The 23,757-nt window shown below is 37.9% G+C and overlaps 1 protein-coding gene and 1 non-coding gene across 2 annotated transcripts; both read right to left on the bottom strand.

Moving 5' to 3' along the window:
- Positions 1-3,236: 3,236 nt before the first annotated feature.
- Positions 3,237-14,001, bottom strand: naa40 (N-alpha-acetyltransferase 40, NatD catalytic subunit). The gene is made up of 8 exons (XM_042512448.1): positions 13,645-14,001; positions 10,173-10,268; positions 7,486-7,538; positions 7,179-7,274; positions 6,563-6,721; positions 6,351-6,434; positions 5,384-5,461; positions 3,237-5,111 (listed from the first exon to the last, which is right to left on the bottom strand). The coding sequence occupies exons 1-8, from the start codon at positions 13,648-13,650 to the stop codon at positions 4,964-4,966; spliced, it is 720 nt and encodes a 239-aa protein (XP_042368382.1). The 5' UTR covers positions 13,651-14,001; the 3' UTR covers positions 3,237-4,963.
- A 1,701-nt stretch (positions 14,002-15,702) lies between these two features.
- trnal-aag lies at positions 15,703-15,784 on the bottom strand. Its single transcript has one exon. It is a non-coding gene; the product is annotated as a tRNA-Leu (tRNA).
- Positions 15,785-23,757: the final 7,973 nt, after the last annotated feature.

The following is a 23,757-nucleotide window of genomic DNA, read 5'->3' as shown; positions in this document are numbered from 1 at the left end:
TGCCAATTTATTATCCATACCTTGTATAGGGCAATAATAATAATGATTTAATAATTCCACCCGTACAATGCATGAAACCATACAAGCGTTAACACTGTAGAATTCATTTTTTTAACCAAGAAAAACTAGGCACTATTAAAAAAACAAACACAAATCAAGTTAAGTCAGTTATATAATATTAAAGTAAAATTATATTTACATTTTTTATTAGAAATTTAAGTCATATTTATATCTCTTTTCAGGCCGAGATGAGAAGTCTTGTGTTGCAAGCTTGCAAGTCAATTCCCAAGTCCTAAACTTAAAGGTTTTTGTCCCAAGCATGTCCTCATGCACTCTTCACCAGATGTAAATACATTTTTTTGGTTGACCACTGCTGGGAATTAATAGTGTAATATTAATTGAATCAGGAAATGAAGGGAAATTATCCAACTCATGGCACAGTTTTGCTCTTTGTCTCAAGCATTTTCAAGATGAAAGGCTCAAGTCCAAGTGAAGTCACGAGTCGAGTTGGAAGTCTTTTTGGATTTTGTCAGATTGAAAATCATTAAATTTGTGATTCGAGTCAGAGTCATACGACTCCAGCCCACACCTCTGGAGATGGGCATCAGTATATTCTTCTCTTTAGTCCCTTGAAAAGAAGAAATAAAGACAATTAATAACAAAATAACAAAGAAACAAAAAAAGGGGAATCTCCTGAAAAGTCAAACAACTTTCCTTTATTTGTAACATACAAATAAAACACTGACAAGGCAGAACGACTTAGTTTTCCCTTTCATTGTCGTTTATGGACAGGACTGTAACACTCACTCTCAAACATGGAGTTTTACTTTGAACATGTTTAAAAAGCGTTTAACGTGTAAAAGGCCAAGAAATGAAAATGAAGATGGATTCACGACAGCTTATATTTATATATATATTTATATATATACATAGAGAAAAGACCAGAAGGATCTGTGATTTTTGTGAGGGTATATGACCGTTTTCTAAAATAAAAAGTACTCACTGACTTAAAATAAACTGGTTGAGTTTAGGCTCATTTTCAAACGGAACACATTTTCACAATTTGAGTGAGCCTTTTTTAAAGACAGCCCACCTTTCTGGATTTAATGTAACAACGGAGCGCTGATCTAGGGTCAGTGCGAATTTTGTCATAATCATGCAACTTCACAACTCCAAGGCATAAAAACTAAAATCACCTCCTGGAAATTGGTATCACGTTCTTAAGATAGGTTTCTTTAAATACTAAGGCATGACACGCAAACAAAGACTGCCTCTAAGGTCAGCGCTGTGGCCAATCAAATCCAGCGAACCGCTAACTGACAACATGGCTGTTAAATATAACAGATGAGGTTTGATTACGTTTGATTAACCTGAGAGAGAGACTGTCAGTCGGTTGATATACTACCACTATGTACAACATCCTCTTTTTTTATTGTAACCTATGCAGTACAAAAAATGACTTACTGTATTTTTCAGAAGGTAGTCTAGAACTAAAACAAGCAATATGTTGTTTAATTGTTTTTGTTGTTCATGATCAAACAAGCCAAGACACCAATATGTGGCCTACAGGTGCTGAATATTTTTTTAGTCTCTACTCAGTCTGGAAACAATCAGAGACTTTCACCCCAGGATCTGGATTTGATATCCAAAAAGGGTTTTTTTTTTGGTGATGCATAACATTTTGTTCTTCAGTAGGAGATTATTTCAATATCTAGATGTAACAAAAGTGTCTGTCAACTTCACATATCAGTCTCCCCTGCTTCACATACTCTGATCAGGCATTAATCTGTATGAAATCTCAAGATGAGCCTTGATATGGCCTGTTAAAAAAAAAACATTTCACCAACAAAAGCCCTTTGCAGCCACGCTAGATAGAGGAATCTTAACATCTGCAGCAGTGTAAAGTAATATATTTTTTCAGCCTCCAGCCCATAAGCAAACACAATCTGTACAAACTGACTACAGTCCTGGAACTAAAGGGTTTAATGGTTTGTAGAGAGAGCTTCTAATTCAGCCGACTAGCTCTTGAAACTGTCCAAAAACACCCTGAAGGATTTGTAAACAGATATAGAATTGAGAAGATCAAGGCCTTTCCAGACTAACCAGTAATGTGGGATCTAAAATCCTGATTGGGAATCCTTTAAGTCTTGGCAGTGAGATTATTCTGTACCAGTTAATACTGACTTTGTGCCAAAATGTCTTAAACTGCAGCAATTACTTTAAACTTTTGCAAAACTCCCCCATTTACATACTCCTAACATGATGTTCGTTGGAGATTTGTATGGAAATATTAAAATATTGCTTTTAGACCCACATGAGGATTTTAGACACGTGTTCAAACAGCTCAGCTGAAGTTCAGAAGCAGCTGTTGATCGATCATGATCTTAACTACCAGTAAGATTTTTAATTTTTGTCATACAAACTAATGACAGTGGGCTGGGAAGAGAGAACAACCATAAAAAAAAAAAAAAACACTTTCAGCGCTCTGCAGTAACTTCTATAATCCATCCATCCAATCCATGTTCTCTCCTCCGAGTTAACAGCATTCATCAGCTGAAACTGCGACTTCAACCAATCCTCATTCGTGTTAAATCAATATGATTTGCTCATGCTAACAAAAAATGTAAGAGAAGGGATAGAGAATGGTTTTAGAATTTTCTTAAATACAGCTAAAAGTTGCGTCAACATCAGCTTGTCTGTCATTAGTACCTCTTGGAAAAAGTGAACAAAGAGGCAAGCAGGAGGAATGCAACTGTACAAAAGGTGAGTAAGAATGAGGGCGACATGAGTGGGTCTGCAGTCATCGTTTAGCGCCTTTAGGACACAGAGGGAGGCAGAAAAACAGGAGAAATGAAGGAGTTTGACGGAAGTGAAGCACATATAGAAAAAGACATTATGGGTAGGTGAATCTATGACAGGGTTTCCCACACATGCATTTATTTGTGGCTGCCTGCGACCATCAAAACATCTGCTGCCACATATTGATTTTATATTTTTGGGATGGGACTGTTAGTTAGGCGCACCATTGGAATAAATATTCTGTTCAGTTATGCATTGCGCCATCCTGTCGGAGCGCAGTGTGTACTCTAGGCACAGATGGAGCAGCAGAATGCAAGGTGCGGTGAAAGTTAATCTTAACCACTCATTTTGCTGTGTCTATTATAGGGATGCACAATAATACCAGCACATCATCAGTATCAGAAGATATTGGCTTTAAAATTAAATATTGGAATCAGCCAACATGCTAATTTCTGCCAATATCGCAAACTGATTTTTGTCTTTATTGACAAGGTGAACATGTACAAAACATCATCCTAAATTGATTGAAAGGTATTGTTCTTATTTTGCACATTGAATCAATATTATATATACTAAAAAACAATGTATTTTATGTCTCCATCTGCTGATGGCCCATCACAATAAGAGTATGCATAATATGATGTTAACTCCACTACAGAGGAGACATGGTGATTGCTAAAATTAGATGGGGAAAAAAGTAGATCTATTGATATTGGTAATATGAGTTGTAATATAATCGGTATATCGGATATCGGCAAAAAAATCCAGTATTATGCATCCCTAGTCTAAAAGTTTGCTTTCACTCGAAGCGTCAGAAGCTGCTCCTCTCATCCATCGATCAAATCAGCTAATCAATGATCCACTCTGCAACTAAAACTCAACAAACTGTTGCTGAGGAAAAAAGAACTCACAGAGCTCCGCCTGTACTGCGTTCATGGGCCGCTAAAATGTCCAAATTTAGAGACAGGACAGAATGATACCCAAGAATTTAAGGCCCCCACCAGCATTAGCTGCTGCCACAAATAGGTTTTAATTCTGTGGGAGACACTGCTGTGAGGATGGAAACAAGATAAAGATGGTGAGAAGAAAGGGTGAAAATGAAAGCGAATTATTTCATGGACTAAAGACCTTGCGTCTTCAGAGTTTCAGTTCTTGACATGTACCACTGATAAGGAAATACAGCTGTGGGTTCAAGCAACATGTGAATGAGCAAGAGGGTCATACTGGGATTATTTTCTGGGTTGGATGCAGATTAAAAGCAACAGATGGTGGGAAATATGTTTTGTTACTAGCATATTAATGAAAAGAGCAATCTTTTCTCCTTAATTATAAAACTTAAAAGCAGGGGAGACACCTAAAGATTTGGGCACCACCTAAATAAAGAAGACGGATGGTGCTAACAGTGTACTTGTAATGGTAGTATAATAGGCCGACAGGGTTCAAGTCATACGTGCATATAACTTGCAATCTAACAGGTGATGTTACAGTGTTTTATGGGACTCAAATGTGAGAACATTCCTCCTGATCCTGGGACCCTGGTTCAATAGTCGCAGAGTGACGCCCTACACCAATCAGGGGCTGTATAACAGAAACTGACCAGCTCTTCTTATCTGCTCCATACACATAATAATTGGAGTGAGGTCATGATTTATCTAGAAAAATGTACTGAAATCTGGACTTGAGGTAGAAAGTTTCTATAATACAGCCATAGGCCAGGTCCCAAGCCATAGTTTGAGAAGCGCTGCAGAATGATTGAATACAGAATAACACATAAGAGGATGAGAGCACGGTGGGATGTCAAGAGCCAGAGCTTTGCCTTGACTGGGAACTACTTACTGTCATCATTAACTGGAGTAAGAGAATGAGAAAAGATGGCTTGGACATCGAACCCAGAAGTAAGAAAGAAAGAACAGGAGCCATGTGTGAAAGCTCACACTGCATACTGCTTTTGTAGCAGGAATACACCAAAAGAAAAACACATAAATCCCAATCCATAATGCGACACTGACATCTGTAGCCAGGTGTTCCCCCTTTAGTTCATTTTTAACGGCGCCCTACAGCCAGTCAAACTCAAAACGCCTGCAGCAGTAGCAGGCAGCTCGAGCTTTCACACACAGCTATGAAAAGTTGCTGGCTTTTAACCAATCGTAAAAGGTGGAGCCCATCAGTGGCAGCAGCCGCCGCAGTGCCCACCCCCGTGGGTGTGTCCCGCTGAGGCCTCGCCGTGTTTGGTCCGCCGGCTGAGGATCTCATAAGAGCAGTCGTCGCCACAGCAACCGGACATGCTTGGCGAAGTCTCGTCAATCTCGAATCTAAATGGATGAAGAGGGAGAGGAGTCAGGTACTAAAGAAGTGTAAAAGCAAGTAAAAGCAGCATCAACACGGAAACTTCTGCATTTATTAGCTTGATTTTAACCAGATCGTTTACCTGCTTACTTACTATTAGTTACTAACTGTTAATTAAAGTGACATCGTATTGACTGACTTGTTCACAGAATCATTTTACAAAGATGCATCACATTCCAGGACATTTCTTCATATTTAAAAAAAAAAAACATGACCTTTGTAGAGAGCGTATACTCACTGTAAAGCTTCCCTGAAGAACTGGTAAGCCCCGTGGTTGTGTTTGAAAACTGTCAACATCACTTTCTTCATCTGTGTACTGGACAGAAAGAGGAAAAGAGCAGAAAAGAAGTCAGTTTGACATAACTGAGAAATGTGAGGGAAATATCTTTTTTTAGAGATGCTCAAGTTTTCTCATAAAGAAACTAAATTTGCATTCAGAGTTTCTCACCTAAGTGCACCGTATGTCCCCTTGAGGTCTAACAACTCCAATCAAGTGAATAATTCCCATTGAGAAACATGTTTGCTTCCAGATTATTTGTACAGAGAAGTACAGAGGACTGATAGAGAGCTTCCTCACACGGTGCAACGACAATAACCTGAAGCTAATTAATAGCAAAAAGACAATGAGTTCCTGGTGGACTGCCAGAGGAACAAGACAGTAGTAATGCTGCAAATATAGATATTGCTGCATAGAAGCTACATCATCTAAAAGGTTTCGTGATTAGTGTCACCAATTCTGTATCTGACCAACTGTCACCCCTTCTGTTCCTGAGATATAACACTGAGCTCGCAGTGACCTTTGACCATCAAATTCTACTCAGTTCATCCTTGAGTCCAAGTGAACGTTTGTGCCAAATTTGAAGAAATCCCCTATAGGTGTTAAGTAGTATAAGTGGGCGGACAACCCCAAAACATAATGCCTCTGACCATCGCAGTCGTCCACACAGAGGCAGAAAAATGTAGAATAAGGCTAACATTACTCTTTAAATCACTGTGATAATTCTCATCAACTACAGTATATGGGCTCAAAAGGTTGAGGTCTTACAAGAAGCTCAGTGTGAAATGTAAAATACTCTAGCGTGTGATCTGTATATATTTGTCGAGCCAAAAAAGGCCATTGCAAATTTACAAAAAAATCATAGATTTTTTAACCCATTTGGACAGAGTAAAGCATTTAATCCAGATTCTCTTGGTTTTTTTTTTACCTGTTAGCGATGAGCTGTAGTATCTGGATAAGGAACTTTCCTAATCCTTTCCTCCGCACTCTGCTCTCTAACTGCACCTCATAGCTGGAAAGTCAAGACAGTGAGTTAGACCATATTGTTAAAAAAAAAAAAAAAAAAAGTTAAATACATCTTTTTTTTCCCAGTTGTTAAAATAAAATCTACTGCTGGAATTTCAATCCACAAACTCATACCAATATAAAACCTCCTCCCCACACTCCACGTCAAATCGGAAGTGAGAGAAGGCCACAGGGGCAGAGTCACCATCGCGGGCCAGTAGGTACCACGCCCTCTCGTCGTTCATCTCCTCCCGCTTTTCCCTCTCCTTCCAGCCCCACTCGCTCTGCTCGTACCTACGGCGAAAAAAAAAAGAAAACGGGTCATCTCAAACGTGACCTGGCATACCCTCGCATTTCTCCCCGTCATCAGGCTGCCCTGGCAGTGCCACTCAAGAGAGGACACGATTTCTAAATGGAACAAATTTCGTTTCGTCTGACTGGCTGCCATTTGTTAAATTGAAAACGACTCGCATTCTGGCAAAAAGTGAAAGAAGATAAATTGTAGTGATTTCTCTGCCTGTCCTCAAATCTGTCTGCATTTCCAGAGGCTCCCCAGTGAGTGTGATTTAATTCAGACTCGTATGTTTGATGTCACTCCTGCGCGCAAAAAATTTCCGTCTCGTCTGCACTTCTGCTATTTTCAGACTTAATCTACCGCTCATATCTACACAAGCCTGATCATCCCTGTTTAAAAAGACAGGTCACTCTGTTCTTGAACTCTGGGCTTTAACTTCAAGAGGAGATGTCTTACAGCGTCTGCATGTTGGCTCTGGTGAGTTCAAAGGCCCACTCCACAGACAGCGGGTTGAGGGAGGTCACTCTCTTACACTCTATCTGCAGGTTCAGCCTGGATGGAAGGACAAGTAAACACGGTCAATATCATCAGGAATGCGTGTGTGTTTTAGTGTCTACACTGTGGTGCAGTGAGAGAAACACTAAAAAGAAAAACAGAAATACCAGCAGCAGACCGACTCTACTCTCCATGCAACTAATGAAACAAGCATGTATTTGATCCAACACTCAATAAGTCCTTTGTAGGCGTACAAAGCGTTGCATACCCATTTCTGTCGTACTTTTTGAAGGCTGGGAAGGCAGCCAGTGGGTCATCGAGCTGTGAGGAGGAGAGGCAAAATTAGCTTCTTATTACACTGACCCCCAATAAAACGCTGCCATTTCACTTTTCAGAGTTTTGTTCATGCGGGGATGGATGCTAATATTTTGGCCCCACAGGCCACCAAGCACCCTAAATTTGGTGGCCAAAGTAATTTTTTTTTGGTGGCCCACATTGAAACGTATGTAAAAACAATACAGAAAAGGCAACAGCCTTCACTGTGATACTCAATACTACAATAACTCAAAAGACATTGACAGAATGAAAACACAATTATTTACTTGAATTAAAAGTTCTTTGTAAACATATGGTACACATATTCTCTCACAATCAGTCTTTTTGTATTAGTAAACCCACATTTCAGTAGCCCCGACATATTGCCAGCTAATACTGCTTGCCGTTGTTGTCAAATATTGAACTAAAAGGCACAAATCAATCAGGATGTTTGCAGAATTGTAACTTTGCAATGGTGATGGACTGCAGTATGGTCTAGGGCTGGACAATATATCGTTCTTTTATAATCGTCATTGCAATATTAACTTACGCAATAAACATATCATAAAAGACTAAGCATTCAGAGATTTTTTAATTGATTCAAAGAGAATATCAGAAGAAAACTTAAATGAAACATGCAATTTTCATTCTTATATTGGTGCCTCCTGGTCAGTTCAATGCTCACTTTGTTCAATAAATTGGAAATAATTTCCTTTCATTTTTTCAGTACATTTAAAGTAGCAAAAAAGCATCACTAAGAATACTTTAATATCTGTTTATTTATTGCATGTAATATCGCCACAGGTGGCACCAACAGGGTATATTCGGAGGTCATCAAGGAGAATATTTCAAAAGACACTGAGGGTGTAGCTTTATATTTGCTTGTATAGCTAAAATTTTGAGTTTATAATGTAATTATGTAATCAATATAAACCAACAACCTCTAATAATCAATTAATCATTGGTCATTTTTGAGCAAAAATGCCAAATAGTTTGGCATTTCTAGCTTCTCAAGTGTAATGATTCACTGTTTCTCTTTAAGTTAATTACCAAACTAAATATATTTGGGTTTTGAACTGTTGCATGGAAATCTTAGCAGGCTTTTTGACTGTTTTATGACCTTTTATGGACAAAAATCAGTGAATCAGTAGACAAAGTAATTGCTAATTAAAATGATAGTTAGTTTCACTGTTCCTCTGGATTTTCAAATCAAACTTTTTATTAGTGAATGCAGTAAATCCCCCCAAAATAGACAATAAAGAGATTGAAATTTCTAATCCCAGCATCCCTCAGGCTCAGCTACGGGCTCTGGAGCCTAAATAGGCCAAACGGGGCCCATACAGGCAGGAAAACGACACGACTTTTAGTGTTACAGCCCCATTAGTCTCTCATAATAAGCGCCCACAAAGTCGGTCCTGAGAGTAATATCATATTAAGAAAACCCCTCTTCTTGCATACATTATGAGACATCGGGCCCCTGGATACACACATCTGAACAATACAGCTGTATTAGGGAAAAGATTTTTGAAAAAATACAAATAATATCAGTTCAGAGGAGGTATTTGCAGATATGTTAAAGGATCTGAATGATAAGCTATTTAATTTTTCCGATTACAAATGGTTTTAAAGGTCGATTCACACACAAGCTCTTGTTAAGTGGCCCCTATGACCCCTCGGTACAGGCCTCATGGGCCTGTTCAGTAACCTGTCCATACCTCTCCTCTTTTCTATGGCCAAGGAGAACCTGCAGCAATCTGAATCTACCAGAAAATGTTTTTTTAAGCGGTGAATGCACCATTTGTTCATTTGCAACAATAGTCTAAGTCAAGATTCATCGCTGTTGGCAAGAGCACAAACAAATAAAAGTTACTTTGGGAGAATTTTTCGCATTCCTTCTCTGTTGGCACATCAACAGTGGAAAGGGGCGGGAGTGAGAACAGTATGCAACACAGAGTGCCCCATTTTGGGACAAAGTGACACAGAAAAGTAATAAGCGCAGGCAAGCCTGTTCAGAGCTTGTTGAGGACGTACTGCAGCTACAGCTGGAAGCGAGGGTGTGAGCTTTGTTCTCCAGCGAGCTTCGATAAGGTCTGCTAATGATCAAGCTCATCTCCGAGCTACAGGAGCTGTCTGTTGTGTGCTCTTCTACATGGCTGGGATTTAATAATGCTGATCAATTATGCATAAAGAAACATATGGCACTGCATTTGGCTTCTCCTGTCGTGTGAATATCAATTACGGGTGTATTCAGAGTAATAAGGAGGGCATCCCTGGCTTTTGGTTTCTCTACATGGAAACATGCCCAAGTGATAACAATCAAGGCGAATGCACCTTGAAATTCACTGGAAAACCTGAAACAGCTTGTAAAAGGGCCAAGTGGTGGATGCTTTTATGTGAAGCACTTAGATGCAAAAGTGCATTTATTTTTAACATCAACGCAGTGTCATTATCAAAGCTACACGACGGCAAATTCTGCACTTGTTTTACAATCAGCAAACACCTCAAACAAGATGACTGATTCCTTAAATATGTCATTTTAACTCCATTTTCAAAAAAAAAGGTTTCATAAAAAGCCCTCCACATGGACCACTCCAAAGGTTGACCGTGACAGCTACCTTCATGGTTAATGTGCAAAATTACCTTGTTGGCGGCATCCACCTTGGCACACACCGCATCCATAGCTGCCCTCTCTTCCAGACGCCGGGCTTTCTTCTCCTTTGCTCTGTTGGACTTCCTCTGGACACAGGAAATAAAGACAAGGATAAATGGAGGAATTTGTAGTTGAGATGGAAGCAGGCACACAGGAGAAAAGCAGGGACAGAGGAACAGATGAGACGACAATATAAAAGAGTGAAGGCTTGAAAGGAGACACAGCATGTGTGAACAAGGGGTTAAACTTAACAGGAATAGGGAAAATATATAACACCTGTGTGTCAGAATTACATCACTTCATTTTGTTTACTGCTTAATCGGACACTTTTAAATTACACCACCATTTACTGACAGACAGTAATGATATCTGTTTAATTTTTTTTTTTTTTTTAAATTAAATCAAAAACTGCAATCAAGTCTGAACCTCAGACTTAAGACAACTTTATTAATCCCACCGGGGGCAATTTGTTTAAACAGCTTGCTTGCACGCATACAATAGCATAGAGCAAAATGTAGACACATACAAAAATGAGTATTGAATAAAAATAGAAATAAGTCAAGGAATTCAGAGGAGTAAGGAATCTATAAAGAGAAAAAAAGTCAAAAGTTTGATTATCAATAAAAGACGCTTACAAAAAAAACACTAGCAATAAAAAAAAGTCTATATAATTAATTTTTAAAAAATTACAGCACATGTAAAACCAAAAAAAAAACAAAAAAACAAAGGGATTAAAAGATTTTTAATAGTGGTTACTCCTACAAGCAGGAAAAATGTAACAATACACTGATGGCAACTGTGAAAATTTGCCTTGATACTTTACAAGAGAAAAAAGGATTGTAATGCTTTATTCTTTTAATTTGCGGATAGTATTTTGCATTTTCCTTTGCCATATGATCACTTTTTTTACATTTAAACGGATGTGCTTTTGACCAACACACAAAAATACCTGATTCATTTATTGAGGTTTTCGTCTTTTGTTGTTTAGTTCAGTCAGTGAGTGTATTTACAGAAGAGGGAATCTCACCTTTATGTTACCAACATTTACTTAATATATAGTCCTTGTTAGAGCTACACTTCATGCTAAATTTAAGATGGAAATAAAAACAGTCAGGGAAAATAGTTGCACCTGGATTTATCAGTTTTGGGTGGGTTTTTTGGGTCACCTACGTACTTGCTGACCTCTAAATATAATTAACCAGTTCTGTGTTTCTTTAATCACATGGGAAAACTGGCTTAATGACACAAACAGAATAAACCTCAAACCTAAAAAACAAGTACAACCAGATACACAAAAGTAAAAAACAAATAAGGTCAGTCACGCAGAATTAACAGCAGTTACATCTATGTAGATACATCTATATATATATAACAATCTTATTTCAAACATGATCATCCTGTTTATTAAACAGCAGTAGCAAATAAAATAAGCTACCATACTGATATCAGTAGCTTTTATGACCAACTTTTGTAAATACTGTGTAAAACAGTGAGGCGTTTTTATCGCTGATGTTGCATATTGCTCTCGCTGTGGGACTGTAGTATTGGACAAATTCTCTGATACTGATGCTCTAATTTAGCCCGCTCTTGGCTTGATGTCCCATGCTCGAATCAGCAATGGTGCAGCCATAATTCACACAAATTACCCCAACCGCATCCATGCCTGGCAACTGAGAACACACACTTTAAAAGCTGCTATAAATATGTCTCTGCGAGGTGAACTCCCATAAATAGTGATTATTAGCTGTCTTTGATTATTGACACCTGCAATTCATAGAGAAAATGAACACTTAGTCACATGCAGCAGCAGAGGTGGATCCACACTTTTAAATGAGACGTATTTGGGTTTCGGTCTATGATTCATACAAAAAGCTAACTGAAGACATTACCAGGGCTCTGCAAATAATGATGGGGATTTTTTTTTTTTTTTTTTTTACTATATTCTGATAGAGCTGGGCAATATATCGATACACGGACACAAAGTATCGATTTTTTACAATATATATTATTTATACTGCAAACTGAATTCTGGTATTAGAATAAATAAATCAAATTATTTTTTCAGGCCACTTGATACATTTTGCTGCAATAAATTGAAGCGAGATGAATGAACAGAGAACCTGATCCTTGTAGATTAAACAATTGTTGACATAGTTTTCCTTTCAGGACAAAATCTGTAGTTGAAAAAGGTAATAAATCACAAGTTATTTTACTGCAAAACTTTTAAAAATCACAATATTATTGCATCATAACTTAAGTATTGTGATAATATAGCATAATTGGGGTTTTGGTGATTCCCACCCCTATTCCTCTAGCTGTTCTATTATTTGCCTTTGCCCACTTAATCTTTACATCCACTACTTTACATCCATTACTGATTATTAATTATCAAAAATCTCACTGTGCAAATATTTTTTTTAAAACCACTAATAGTCAACTCTACAATAACTATTGAGGTATTTGGTCAAAAATATTGTGATATTTTCTCAACATTGCCCAGCCTTTTTTTTTTTTTTTTGCATTTTATACACTAATCAATCTATCAAAAAAGCATTCCCTATCTTGGGAAGCTGCATACATGTTAATCAGATTGTCTGTGACATGTTTACAATGCAGAAATGGTGCATTGATGCTCCATAAACAAACTGGCAATGCACAAACAAGCAGGAATTAGCTAAATGCCTTTATTTAGATCCTGACCTGAACAGAAGAGGTAACAATTATGGGAAGGAATGCACTAAATTGCCAAATACAGCTCACGGCATTAAGTCAGTACCAAGCACAGAGAGGCTGCACACTGAGCTGGGACTGTGCAAACACGTGGATTGGTTTATCTGGAGAGAAAGTGGAGGATAAAGTCAAGTCTGCTTAAAGAGACTAGCTCAAGTTATGGAAACTAACTAACTTAGAGCATGAGTGCAGGCCTGGCAGATGCTGGGAAGTACATTATTCACATCCAACAAGTCTCAATTTATTATAACCAGGTGGGCTGAGCCGACACACTCTGGCTTGTTGGGAAAATATACACACACACAAGTGATTAGCAGTAATAGCTAGCAAAGCACTCGTCATTAATATGGCATTCCTGAGGGGCTAACGCAGCTAGCAGGCTAACAATGGCACAACACACAGCAGGAGAAGTTAACTGTGCATAGCGGCAAGGACAATGCAGTAATAATGCTGAAAATGCCATATAAAGCAAAGAGTAGGCTCATGCTAACGTTACAATGCTATGTAAGCTATGTGGGGGCAGCTAAACGGCTAACGCAGCCAAATAAGCCCCGGTGCCAACCAACACCTTTGACTACATGCATCCACCATGGTCTCTCTTCCTTTCCCTTCCTCCCTCCTTCCTTCTTTCTTTCTCTCCCCTCACCATCACGCATTCACGAGCCCCAAAACATCCACCTTTCATTGTATCACCCCGCACCGAGACATTTAAGCAAAACATAGAAAACTCACCCCCATTTTTTGCAGCTGTGTCTTGTCGGTCCCCCTGGAGAAACACACCTCTATTGTCCCCGTGTTTCACTGTTGCTGAGTTATTAGTCTCGTCAGTACAGACAGACAGAAGGGGGCCAGATTAATATGGCAATGATAGATAGTGTGCTAACGAGGCTAGCTGGCTGGAGCTCCGAGCGATGGCTGGGACAGAAGCAGCGGCGACGCGCAGATTTGATTAAAACGTAAACGAAAAATTAGTTGTTTTTGTCCTCTTTAAGTCGGATTGGCGCCAAGAGTGCGAGGCTGAATTTAGTACAGGTCTCTTCCTTGCCCTTTTCTTTCCTCGCCTCTCCGTCGCGTCCAACTATGCTACATTCACGTGCTCTCCACGAGCTCCGACTTCTGAGGCTCTCGCGAGCCGCAAATACACTCAAAGAATTCCTGCAAAACTTCGGGTAAAGTGTTTTTTAAAATAAAATATATGCCTCGTTTATTTGTCTCTCTTTCTTTTTTTCTCATATGTACCTAAAAAAATATTTAAAGGAAATGTTAAGGGAAGGTACACGTGTTCACACACATACATGTGAACAAATATATGCAATTATAACACAAACTTTGTTTATTTATTTGTTTTTTTATAAAGATTTGTTTTATTGAAAAACAGATTATAATTCATTTTAAGTGCAAGTGCAATGTGTTAGATACCATGAAGTTTTACATTTGTGCATTAAAAATGAATCAAACATAAAGTAAAAGGAAAAATAGACAACCTGTGTACAAATATGTGCAAGTGTAGGCAGGTAAAATAGTGATAATGACATGTACTATTGATAGTAAATCATTATAATAAAAATAAAATATTACAATATATATATATATACATATATATATATATATTAGCTTGTTTGTTTCTCATTTAATATCTTAAGATTTTTATTTTTAATATTTTGGTGTACTTTTTATTTTAAAAAAAAAAACAAAGTTAAGTTGTGTTTCCTGGATGTTACTTATAGTGGTAGAAGAGTAATTCAGATTATGTAAAATTAGTAATATCATAATGTGCTAGTAAACTCGATCACAAGTCCTGCATTCAAAATGTTACAAAATAAAATAATGTATTCTCAGTAATATGTACAGCAACAAAAGTGAAAGTTCTCATAATGCAAAAGACTAACTCCCTCCTAGGACCTCCTAGGAGGTAATTAATGTTACTTTTGCATTAATGTGTAAGAGGCATTTCAGTGTCATATTGGTAAAGTTGGTGATAGTTTAAACTATTCAACACAGCTTTAGGTAGTTTATGCTAAAACACACATTACATTTTATCATTTTATTAGGGCGAGTTAAGTAGAAGTTTAAAGCAGCAGTAAAAGAAAATACAAAATGCTCGAGCACAAGTACTTGAAAATGTGTCCTTGTATAGTGAATACAGCACTTCTTTCATTCCACTAGCTCAGAATATTCATAAACGTGGATGAAACCAGCTTTTTTTATAGTTTAATCCATTTTATGAACCATGCAGCACATTTGTTATGGTTGCACAGTTCTCAAGAAATTTTGTTTTATTGATTGGATTATAGTCTCTGAAACTGAAATAGTACTTACTTTTTAAATGTTGAACAGAACTTACAATGAATTCACGTTTTACTTTGCAAATATTGTAATTTACTTCTCTTTTGTTTTAGAACCATAGCAATCATTAAACAGTCACCATCTTCATTGTTGTGAAAATAAAAAATTCATGGAAGAAACCCTTATTTCCTGGTGGTTTGTGGCTCCTATCAGAACCTTAAACTCAATAATCACAATAACAAATAATTATAAAACATTTTTCACCATATCCAAACATTTTATGTCATTAAATGTTTCAGTGAATTTTGTCATGAATGCATACTATAAGAACAAATGTATTTCAAACTATACAACATGATACATGATTTTCAAAACCACCCACAATGACATGAGAACCAGATCGAGTCAGATTCAGCACTGTCACATGGAAACCAGTTTAGACAGCAGTCTAAAACCTCATGTACATATTAGTTGCTTCAGATAGAGATCCTCAGAAAAGCTTCCTGGCAGCGGTGGGATTCGAACCCACGCCCCCGAAGAGACTGGAGCCTTAATCCAGCGCCTTAGACCGCTCGGCCACGCTACCATGCATACCCGTAGCATGCGCTCATTTTCTCACGCGTATTTTTCCGACAGCACGTGAAAGCAGCACTACTTTCGCGCGAACACGGTTTCCCTGTTTAGAGAGTGACGGCAGAGAGTCAGAGGGGTGGACAGGGTCAACAAGCATGGCAAACTTCACGTTGTTTAAGCATAACCTCTGGCCTTTACAGTCATTAATCTTCATTGACAGAATATTCTTTTAAAAAACATTTTCATGGACACATCATCAAAAAAACAACAGACATACAGGGAGTTTAGAATAACATATTTGGCCTATATTTAGAGTATATAACACAATGAGACCTATGCAACCTGATCACAGCAAGTCTGATAAGCTGTCGAAACCCCTTACACCCTGTTATCAATAAGATATTTAGCCTAATCTATAGTCATCTTACATTTACAGCACAATCTACATGTAAGCCACGGTATTGGGTTGTATAGATGTCCATATGTCCATATATGTCTGCAAGTAATTTTTCACAATATATGTGCAATTGTAAACAATTTTACAATTTTGGGGCATTTTTCTTTTTTTTTTTCTTTTTTTTTTTTTTTACAATGTTCAGTTATTTTCCATATGCAGTTGGTGTATATATTTTTTACTGTTAAATTTTGCATCTTGTTTTTTTTCTTTTATTTATACTCTTCTTTTTGCTCTATTTCTTTTTTCTCATCTTGAGTTAAAGTAACACATTGTGTCACAAAGTTTGGTCCATGCAATTAAGTATATTTGTTAAGGCTTTTTACAAGGGTTTGTAAAGTAAACAGTCATTGATATTGATTCTATTCAGGGCAGTAGACACAGAGATCATGCCATCTGAATTTCTTTTTTTTTTTTTCTGAGAATATAGAGGCCTGAGGTGCACTTCAAATTTTCTAATTTAAAGTGTTTTTTATATACGCTGATATATCAATTATATATATTTTTTAAAGTGTACAAATGCGTGAATAATACAAAAATTTAATGACAATCACAACATATATCTGAAATAATAAAGAACAATCTTAGAAAAAATCTATGACATTTAAGTGCTTTTACATGAATAAAGAATTTACATTTAAAAAATAGATAAGTTAAATATCAATAAAATATCCAAAACAATCTGGGGCTGGAGGGGTAACCTGGACGTCTGAACACATCTTTGGCTCATTTTTATATCACAAAAAACTATATTTAATGATTAATTAAATAATCATACCCAAAAGCTGAACTCATATCATGGTGGATTCGTCTGATCTGAGCAGTTCATAGCATTGGCCACTTAGGGGCGACAGTAAGTGTGAAACCACTCAATTCCTGCTGCAGTTCTTTATTTCTTCCAAACCGAGTATAAAGCCCCAGATGAGGAAAAAAAAGACCGGCAGCTATAGAAAATATAGGCTATTATTTCAACATCATGTGCCTTGGCTGCCTTTTACACTTGACAGCAGCTCTTATAAACAAACTGTAATTGGCTGATGAAACATAAAACATACTATGGTATCTCTCTTCACCCTGTGGCATAAAAGATAAAGTTACATATTCTTTCATTGCGTTTCATTGGGTTATAAAGCAACCACAAAATTGCAGGGGAATACTATATCAAAGTCACAAAAATTACATCACAATCATGGCATTCTCATTTACACATTTAGTTAAGTTTGGGGTGTTGATATGTGGACCTTTTTTTACTCTAGGGCTGCAAGTACAGTGACAAATAAAAGGTGATACCTTGATGTTTCTTGTTTTGTCCAAGCAACAATCCAAAACTCAAACTGTATTCGGTTCATTAACATAAATTACAAGGAAAAAGCAGCGTATTATCACATTTGATTATGTATTAGTGATTTGCTTTAAGAAATCTGCCACAGACATTGACATAAAACATAGTTAAATACAGTAGATTCTATTTGCTGACTGTCACTTGTTATTGGCGATTCGTAATCCTCTTAAATCTCAAACAACTCTATTTGGATTTCTGTTTTTTAGAGTTTCATAACAGTTTGCAGCTATATCAGGGAATTTGACCTTTCTGAGGTCTAAGTGACCTCCTTTATAAGTAACATAAGATAACAGTATCTGCATTTCTTTGTCTGTGATTGATCATTTGGCAAACCGAAAAAGTAAATATTTCTTCATGCATAGCTAATGTAATCATGGGTGGATTCTGACACAATTGGCCCCTGGACACAGATATCTTTTCGATATTTTGCATTACTTTATGGTCATTTTATCTCCTTGTGGTTGTTTTGTGTCTCTTTTTGATTATTGTGTGTCTCCTTGTAGTCTTTTTGTGTCTTCTTGTGGTTGTCTGGTGTTTCTTTGTGGTCATTTTGTGTCCCCCTGATGGAATTTTGTGCCTGTTTGTGTTAATTTGGCATCATTTCGTAGTAATTTTATGTCTTCATGTGGTTGTTTTATGTCCTTTGTAATTGTTTTTGTCCTTTTGAAGTCATTTCCTGTATTTTTTGCTTGTTTGGTATCTCTTTGTAGTAGTTTTGTGTCTTCTTGAGGGCATTTTTTGTCCCTTTGATGTCATTTTGTGTCTCCTTATGGTCATTTTAAGCGTTTTTGTCTCCCTATTTTATGTCTCTTGTAATCTTTTTGTGTCCCTTCATAGTCATTTGGAAGCTTTTTTTGCTCATTTTGTGTTTCTTTGAAGTCATTCAGTGTATTTTTTCTTATTATTTTAGATCTCTCTCTAATTTGGGGTCTTGTGTCTTTCTGTGTCTCTGTTGTCATTTTGTGTCTTCTTGTGGTGTTTTTTTTGTCTCTTTGTACTTTATTTTGTGTCTCTTTGTGGTTGTTTTATGTCTTGACCACTTTTGAAGTCATTATGTGTCTTTTGCTCATTTTTATCTTTCTCTGTTATCATTTTGTGTCTTCTTGTGGCTGTATTGTATCTCTTTGTGGTCATTTTGTGTCTCTTAGTTGTTGTTTTTCTCTTTTTCTGGTAAATGTATGTCTCTTTGTTGTAATTTTAAGTGTCCTCTGATCAGTATAACATGTTCATTTAAATTAAATTTTGCAGGTGAAGGTGAGTCAGCAGGCCTGTTCAGTAATCCCTTTATGCATATATTACAGTAAATATGACTATTCCTGATGTAATAACAAGGGTCTTTGACCATATCTGTATTGTTTAAACTTTTATAAAAATGTGCAAGCCCAGTTTGTGGAAAAGGGAGCGTGACCTCTTTAATCATTTACACCAAACTAAAAGGAAAAGGAAAAGGAAAAATGATTGATTTAGTTAGGCTTTATATATTATTTTTCACACATAAAGCAATAGAGTTTGTGAGACCTTAGATTAAAGGGGTTAAATATTCCACGATATATCACAATGACTGTGAGTTCTTGGTTTGGTTGGATATGAGGTGGCCATCCTCACAAGCCTACCCACTTATTCATAATGCAAATAAAGGCTTTGCAAAGGGGGTACTCTCTCCCTCTTTCTCTGTCACACACACACACACACACACATGCACACAGCAGCCCTCCCCAGTACGCAGATGGCCCAGTCTCTAAACCCCGCCTACAGTCTTTTGTCTTCAGGGAATCTGTCTCTCGGCTGTCGGCAGAAAAACGATTTATTTCCTGTGTCAGTAGGGGGCGCGACGAGGCTCTGAGAGTTGGTCCAGAGGCCTGATGCTCATTGGAACAAGTCTGTTTTTTGCATACAGATGAGACATGCTGACAAATACCAACATATCAACTCATTCTGCAGTTGAAGGATGACTCTTTTTGTTATTATCTATGTGGAAGTATTTAGACTTTCTGAACATCCTCTCTGGTGTGTGTATGCTCGCAGAACTGGATAATGAAATTCAAGCTGCCCCCCTCCTACCTCCACCCACACATATACTGGTAACGCACACACACATGTATACATGCACGCACACACACACACAGTGAGAGCCCTCTTTTCAGCTCTGCAGTGCTGTGTATGGTGTTCTCTTGCAGACCATAGGAGGAGATGAAGAGGAAAGAATGATGAGGCAAACAATAATGAAGACAGGATGAGAAAGGACTGATGGAGACAAGCGAGAGGAGAGGGGAGGAGGATGAGAGAGGGAATCAACAGATGCAGTGTGGAAAGGACCAGAGGAAGGATGGAGGATGAGGATGAGGCCTCTCTCAGTGCAGCGAGCCCTGCAGCACAGAACTGCAACACATAGACTGGACATCCACTCTACATGGCGGTTCTGCTGAGATAAAATGGTTGCAGGGTGTGCCTGCACATGGCCTGAACATGCTTGGTATATGTCTCTCTCAGTGGTGTTTCCATATCTGTGTTTAATTTGAAGTGATTTATAGCTGATTGTATTTAAACTCTGTGGAAGGCCTTGAAGCATTTATATCAAGCAGCAGCGTGAGCCAAGTCTGCATCAACTGCACTAAAAAACTGAACAGGCTAATCAAATCTAAATGCTGCATCATAAGCTATCCTATTCTTATAACTATACTGCTGTGTTTCACAAGTATTGATATGGACAATGTTTTTCGCTTTATAGGATCTAAGGGTGGTGATGTACATCCATAGTTGATGGTAAAAAGTTATTTCAACAACTATTTGCTAGATTGTCATTAAATTTGCGATGGATATTTATGGTATGATCCCTTAAAGATGATTCATCATGAATCATAATATCAAAAATCCATCTTTACCATAAACTGTACAAAAATAAAAAGATGCCATGTCTTCACCCATTGGTTAGTGGATTAAGGTTTAGGAGCCTGTGGTGACACCTATATTAGACAGGCTGTCATGCAAAATGACTACGCCCTTAATTACACTTAACTCCAAGCCTTAATGAAATGTAGAGAGGTGAGTTTTATATTAAAAAAAACAATATCCAGGCTTTCCTCATATAATATTCACATGTATATCTACGAAAAGTAATGCACCAAAACCAGGAAGGCTGGTATCATGTAACCAATGCGCTAAAAGGAGTAAAGAAGGAAGTGCGTAGTATAAAGAGCAGAAGATCTGGCTGGGGTGGTGAATGGGTCAAACAACACAGGACTTTCTCCCAGGAAACCGGTGTTGGTGTCCTTTGTAAAAACCAAGTCAACTTTGAGTTAATTTAAGATACTTTATCACCATGTTTTTTTTCCCCCTTAAATTTAACCTAAGTAACTTTACTTTGTCAGCTTGCGTGCTTTACATAAAGTACATAATGTGACAATGCCCAACCATATTTCTTTTCCTAAACCAAGCTTACGTAACTTTATGTTGAGTATGTAACTTCACAATAAGTAGTTTATATAACTTGATGATGCCATTTCTGGGCTGCTAATTTGAAAGATGTCATATGACCCATTTATATAATATATCATATGAACAACTGTATGAGTATATGTTGAAAAATTTACCCCTGGTTTAAAGTTAAGACACTACACAATTCCCTAGCAACTACAGATGATATCTCCCAATCTTAGCATATATCACAATTAAATAAGTACATTATTCTGATTTTACGTACATTTTTCCATTTAAGATAATGTTCAGTCCTTGAGATTAGAGGAGTTTCTAATATTTCGTTCACTCCATGACATGACAAATATCAACAGACACACAATTCAGTGATACATTAGCCTTTCGATCCTTGTAAATTTTCAGTTTGAATTAACATACTATGATCTTTTTACGTCATAAGAGCTTGTGTCAGACCAAAGTGAGTCATCTGGTGCGTCATACAGTGCTACATCAGGGACGATGAAGGGGGGGAAATGGAATAATAATGAGTCGAGCGTGGCAAAGGGCATCATTCACTACACCAACATCCAGGTGAGTATTGCAGAACATTTAGACGTACGTGATGGTCCTACTATGAAAGGAACTACCTAACGAAGACAGCAAGGAGAGTTCTTTCTATCACGTCTGATTCTAGATCATGCATCTCCTGAGATAACAGGAAAGTCGGAGAATTCGAAGGGGGGAGGGATGGGAGTCAGGGTGAGGTGTAAGGGATGGAGGGAGAGTTATGTGGACATGTGGAGTCAAACAGTGAGGGGAGGGAGGGAGACAGACAAAAAGTGAGAAGAGCAGACAGTTAGACAGGCACAGAGGAGGAAGGAGACAGGTGGAGAAAGAAGGGAGGGGAGGTGGGGAAGGAGGGGAGGGGTGAGGAAAGAAGTGGAAACAAGAGTGAGCTAAAGGGAGAGTGGGAGGGACAGTCAGTTGTGAGAGATAGAAGAGAAACCAAGCGAGAAGAGGAGGGAGAGAGATGGAGTGACGAATGGAGAGGAGGACAGAGGAGGAGGAGAGGGGAGGACAGAGAGAAGAGGAGGAGGAGGAGGATGAAAGGAGAGCTGAGAGGTGAGGGAGGGGAGAGATGTAGCAGTTGTTCATTAGTGAGGATGTGTTAGGGACTGGAGGACTGAGCGAGAGGAGAGACAGTGGAATGGTGAGTTTCATGGACACTGACTAATGAGAGGAGAGGAGGAGAGGGAGAGGAGGAGAGGGAGAGGAGGTGGCAGGGGTGAAAATGAGACTGGAGAAGGAGGAAGAGGAAGGGAGAGGAAGAGGAGAGGAGGGGGTGCCTGGAGGTGAGCGGAGCGAAACTGCTTTACTGTATCACCGTAGGGGGAGGATGGGGGGAGGGGAGGAATTTGCACGTACGCACACACACTGTTGAGATCGAAAGCGACATGAGAGGAAGACGGGAGGAGAGGGAGACAGGAAGGAGGAAGAGGAGGAGGAGGGAGGCAGGAAAGAGAGTAGAGGACTCATCGATGGAGAGAGAAAGTAGGGGGAACAGAGGAGGGAGGGGGAGAAATATTATAAGGAGGGGAGGAAAGTAGAGGACATGGGTGGGAGAAAGGAGGGAGGCAGGGGGAGAAAAGAGAGGAGGAGGAAGGAGAAACAAAAAAAAACATAGACAGTGAGAAGAGAGGGGGAAGAGGGAGAGGAGGAGAATTAGGGCAGATACATAGGAGGTGGAATGAAGACGGAAAAAGTGTTGGAGAAGGAGAAGAAAAGGGGGAGATTAGGGAGAGGAAGCAAATACATAAAGGAGGTGCTGAAAGGAGCAGGAAGCAGAGAGAAAAAGGACAAACAAGAGAAATCACAGAGGAGATGGAGATTAGGTGGGAAAATGAGAGATGATGAAGAGGAGGTGGGGAAAAAGAAGAGGAGGTGGTGATGCCAAAGAGGGAGCAGAGAGAGAGAAAAAACCTGGAGGAGTATGTAACAGGCTGTTACATGTCAGCATGCAGGCGCTTGTGAAGGTAGCAGCAGGTTCTCTGTGTTTTTTTTCAAAACTTTATTGACACATACATACAACACTTAAAAAAAAAGAGGTTGGATAATAATATTTGTTATAAATAAATCAATAGTTTTTGCCAATTTAAAATTGGTGAGTACAAGTATATTTTAAAAAAAAATATATAAAATTATAAAAGGAGAGTAGTTTGTGCCAAATCATTTTATGTTTTTTTTTTTTAATTTCTAAAAATAATAATCAAATTAAAAATGCACTTTTCATCAGATGAGAAATAGGGATTGTTGATTGTTTGATTGATTGATTGTTATCATCATCATCATTATTATTATTATTATTATTATTATTATTATTATTATTATTATTATTATTATTATTATTATTATTCATTATTTTCTAATTTTGTTTGTGGGACATTTTTTTTTTAAAGTTTAGAAAATTTGTGAATCAACCTAAAAAGAGGTGACATAAAAACAATCATACATACATGTTCTTCACAATTACAAAAAGGTCATCTATTATTTACATTTGAGGAAAGAAATGAAAAATAGTAGCTCCAACTGGGTAGTACCTGTGTATGATCTTGAATAAAAACTCTTTGATTCTATTAGGAATAATATAATTATGAGGTATGAGGTGTGTGTGTGTGTGTGTGTGTGTGTGTGCTATTGTGGGGGTTACTGTGTTTTTTGCCAGCATCAGGTGTGAGAAATGCTGTTACAGCTGTCACTGAAACAATCCCTATTCTAC

Source organism: Plectropomus leopardus, chromosome 23, assembly GCF_008729295.1.
Source record: "Plectropomus leopardus isolate mb chromosome 23, YSFRI_Pleo_2.0, whole genome shotgun sequence".
Classification (NCBI taxonomy): domain Eukaryota; kingdom Metazoa; phylum Chordata; class Actinopteri; order Perciformes; family Serranidae; genus Plectropomus; species Plectropomus leopardus.
This window is presented reverse-complemented; position numbering and strand designations above follow the sequence as displayed.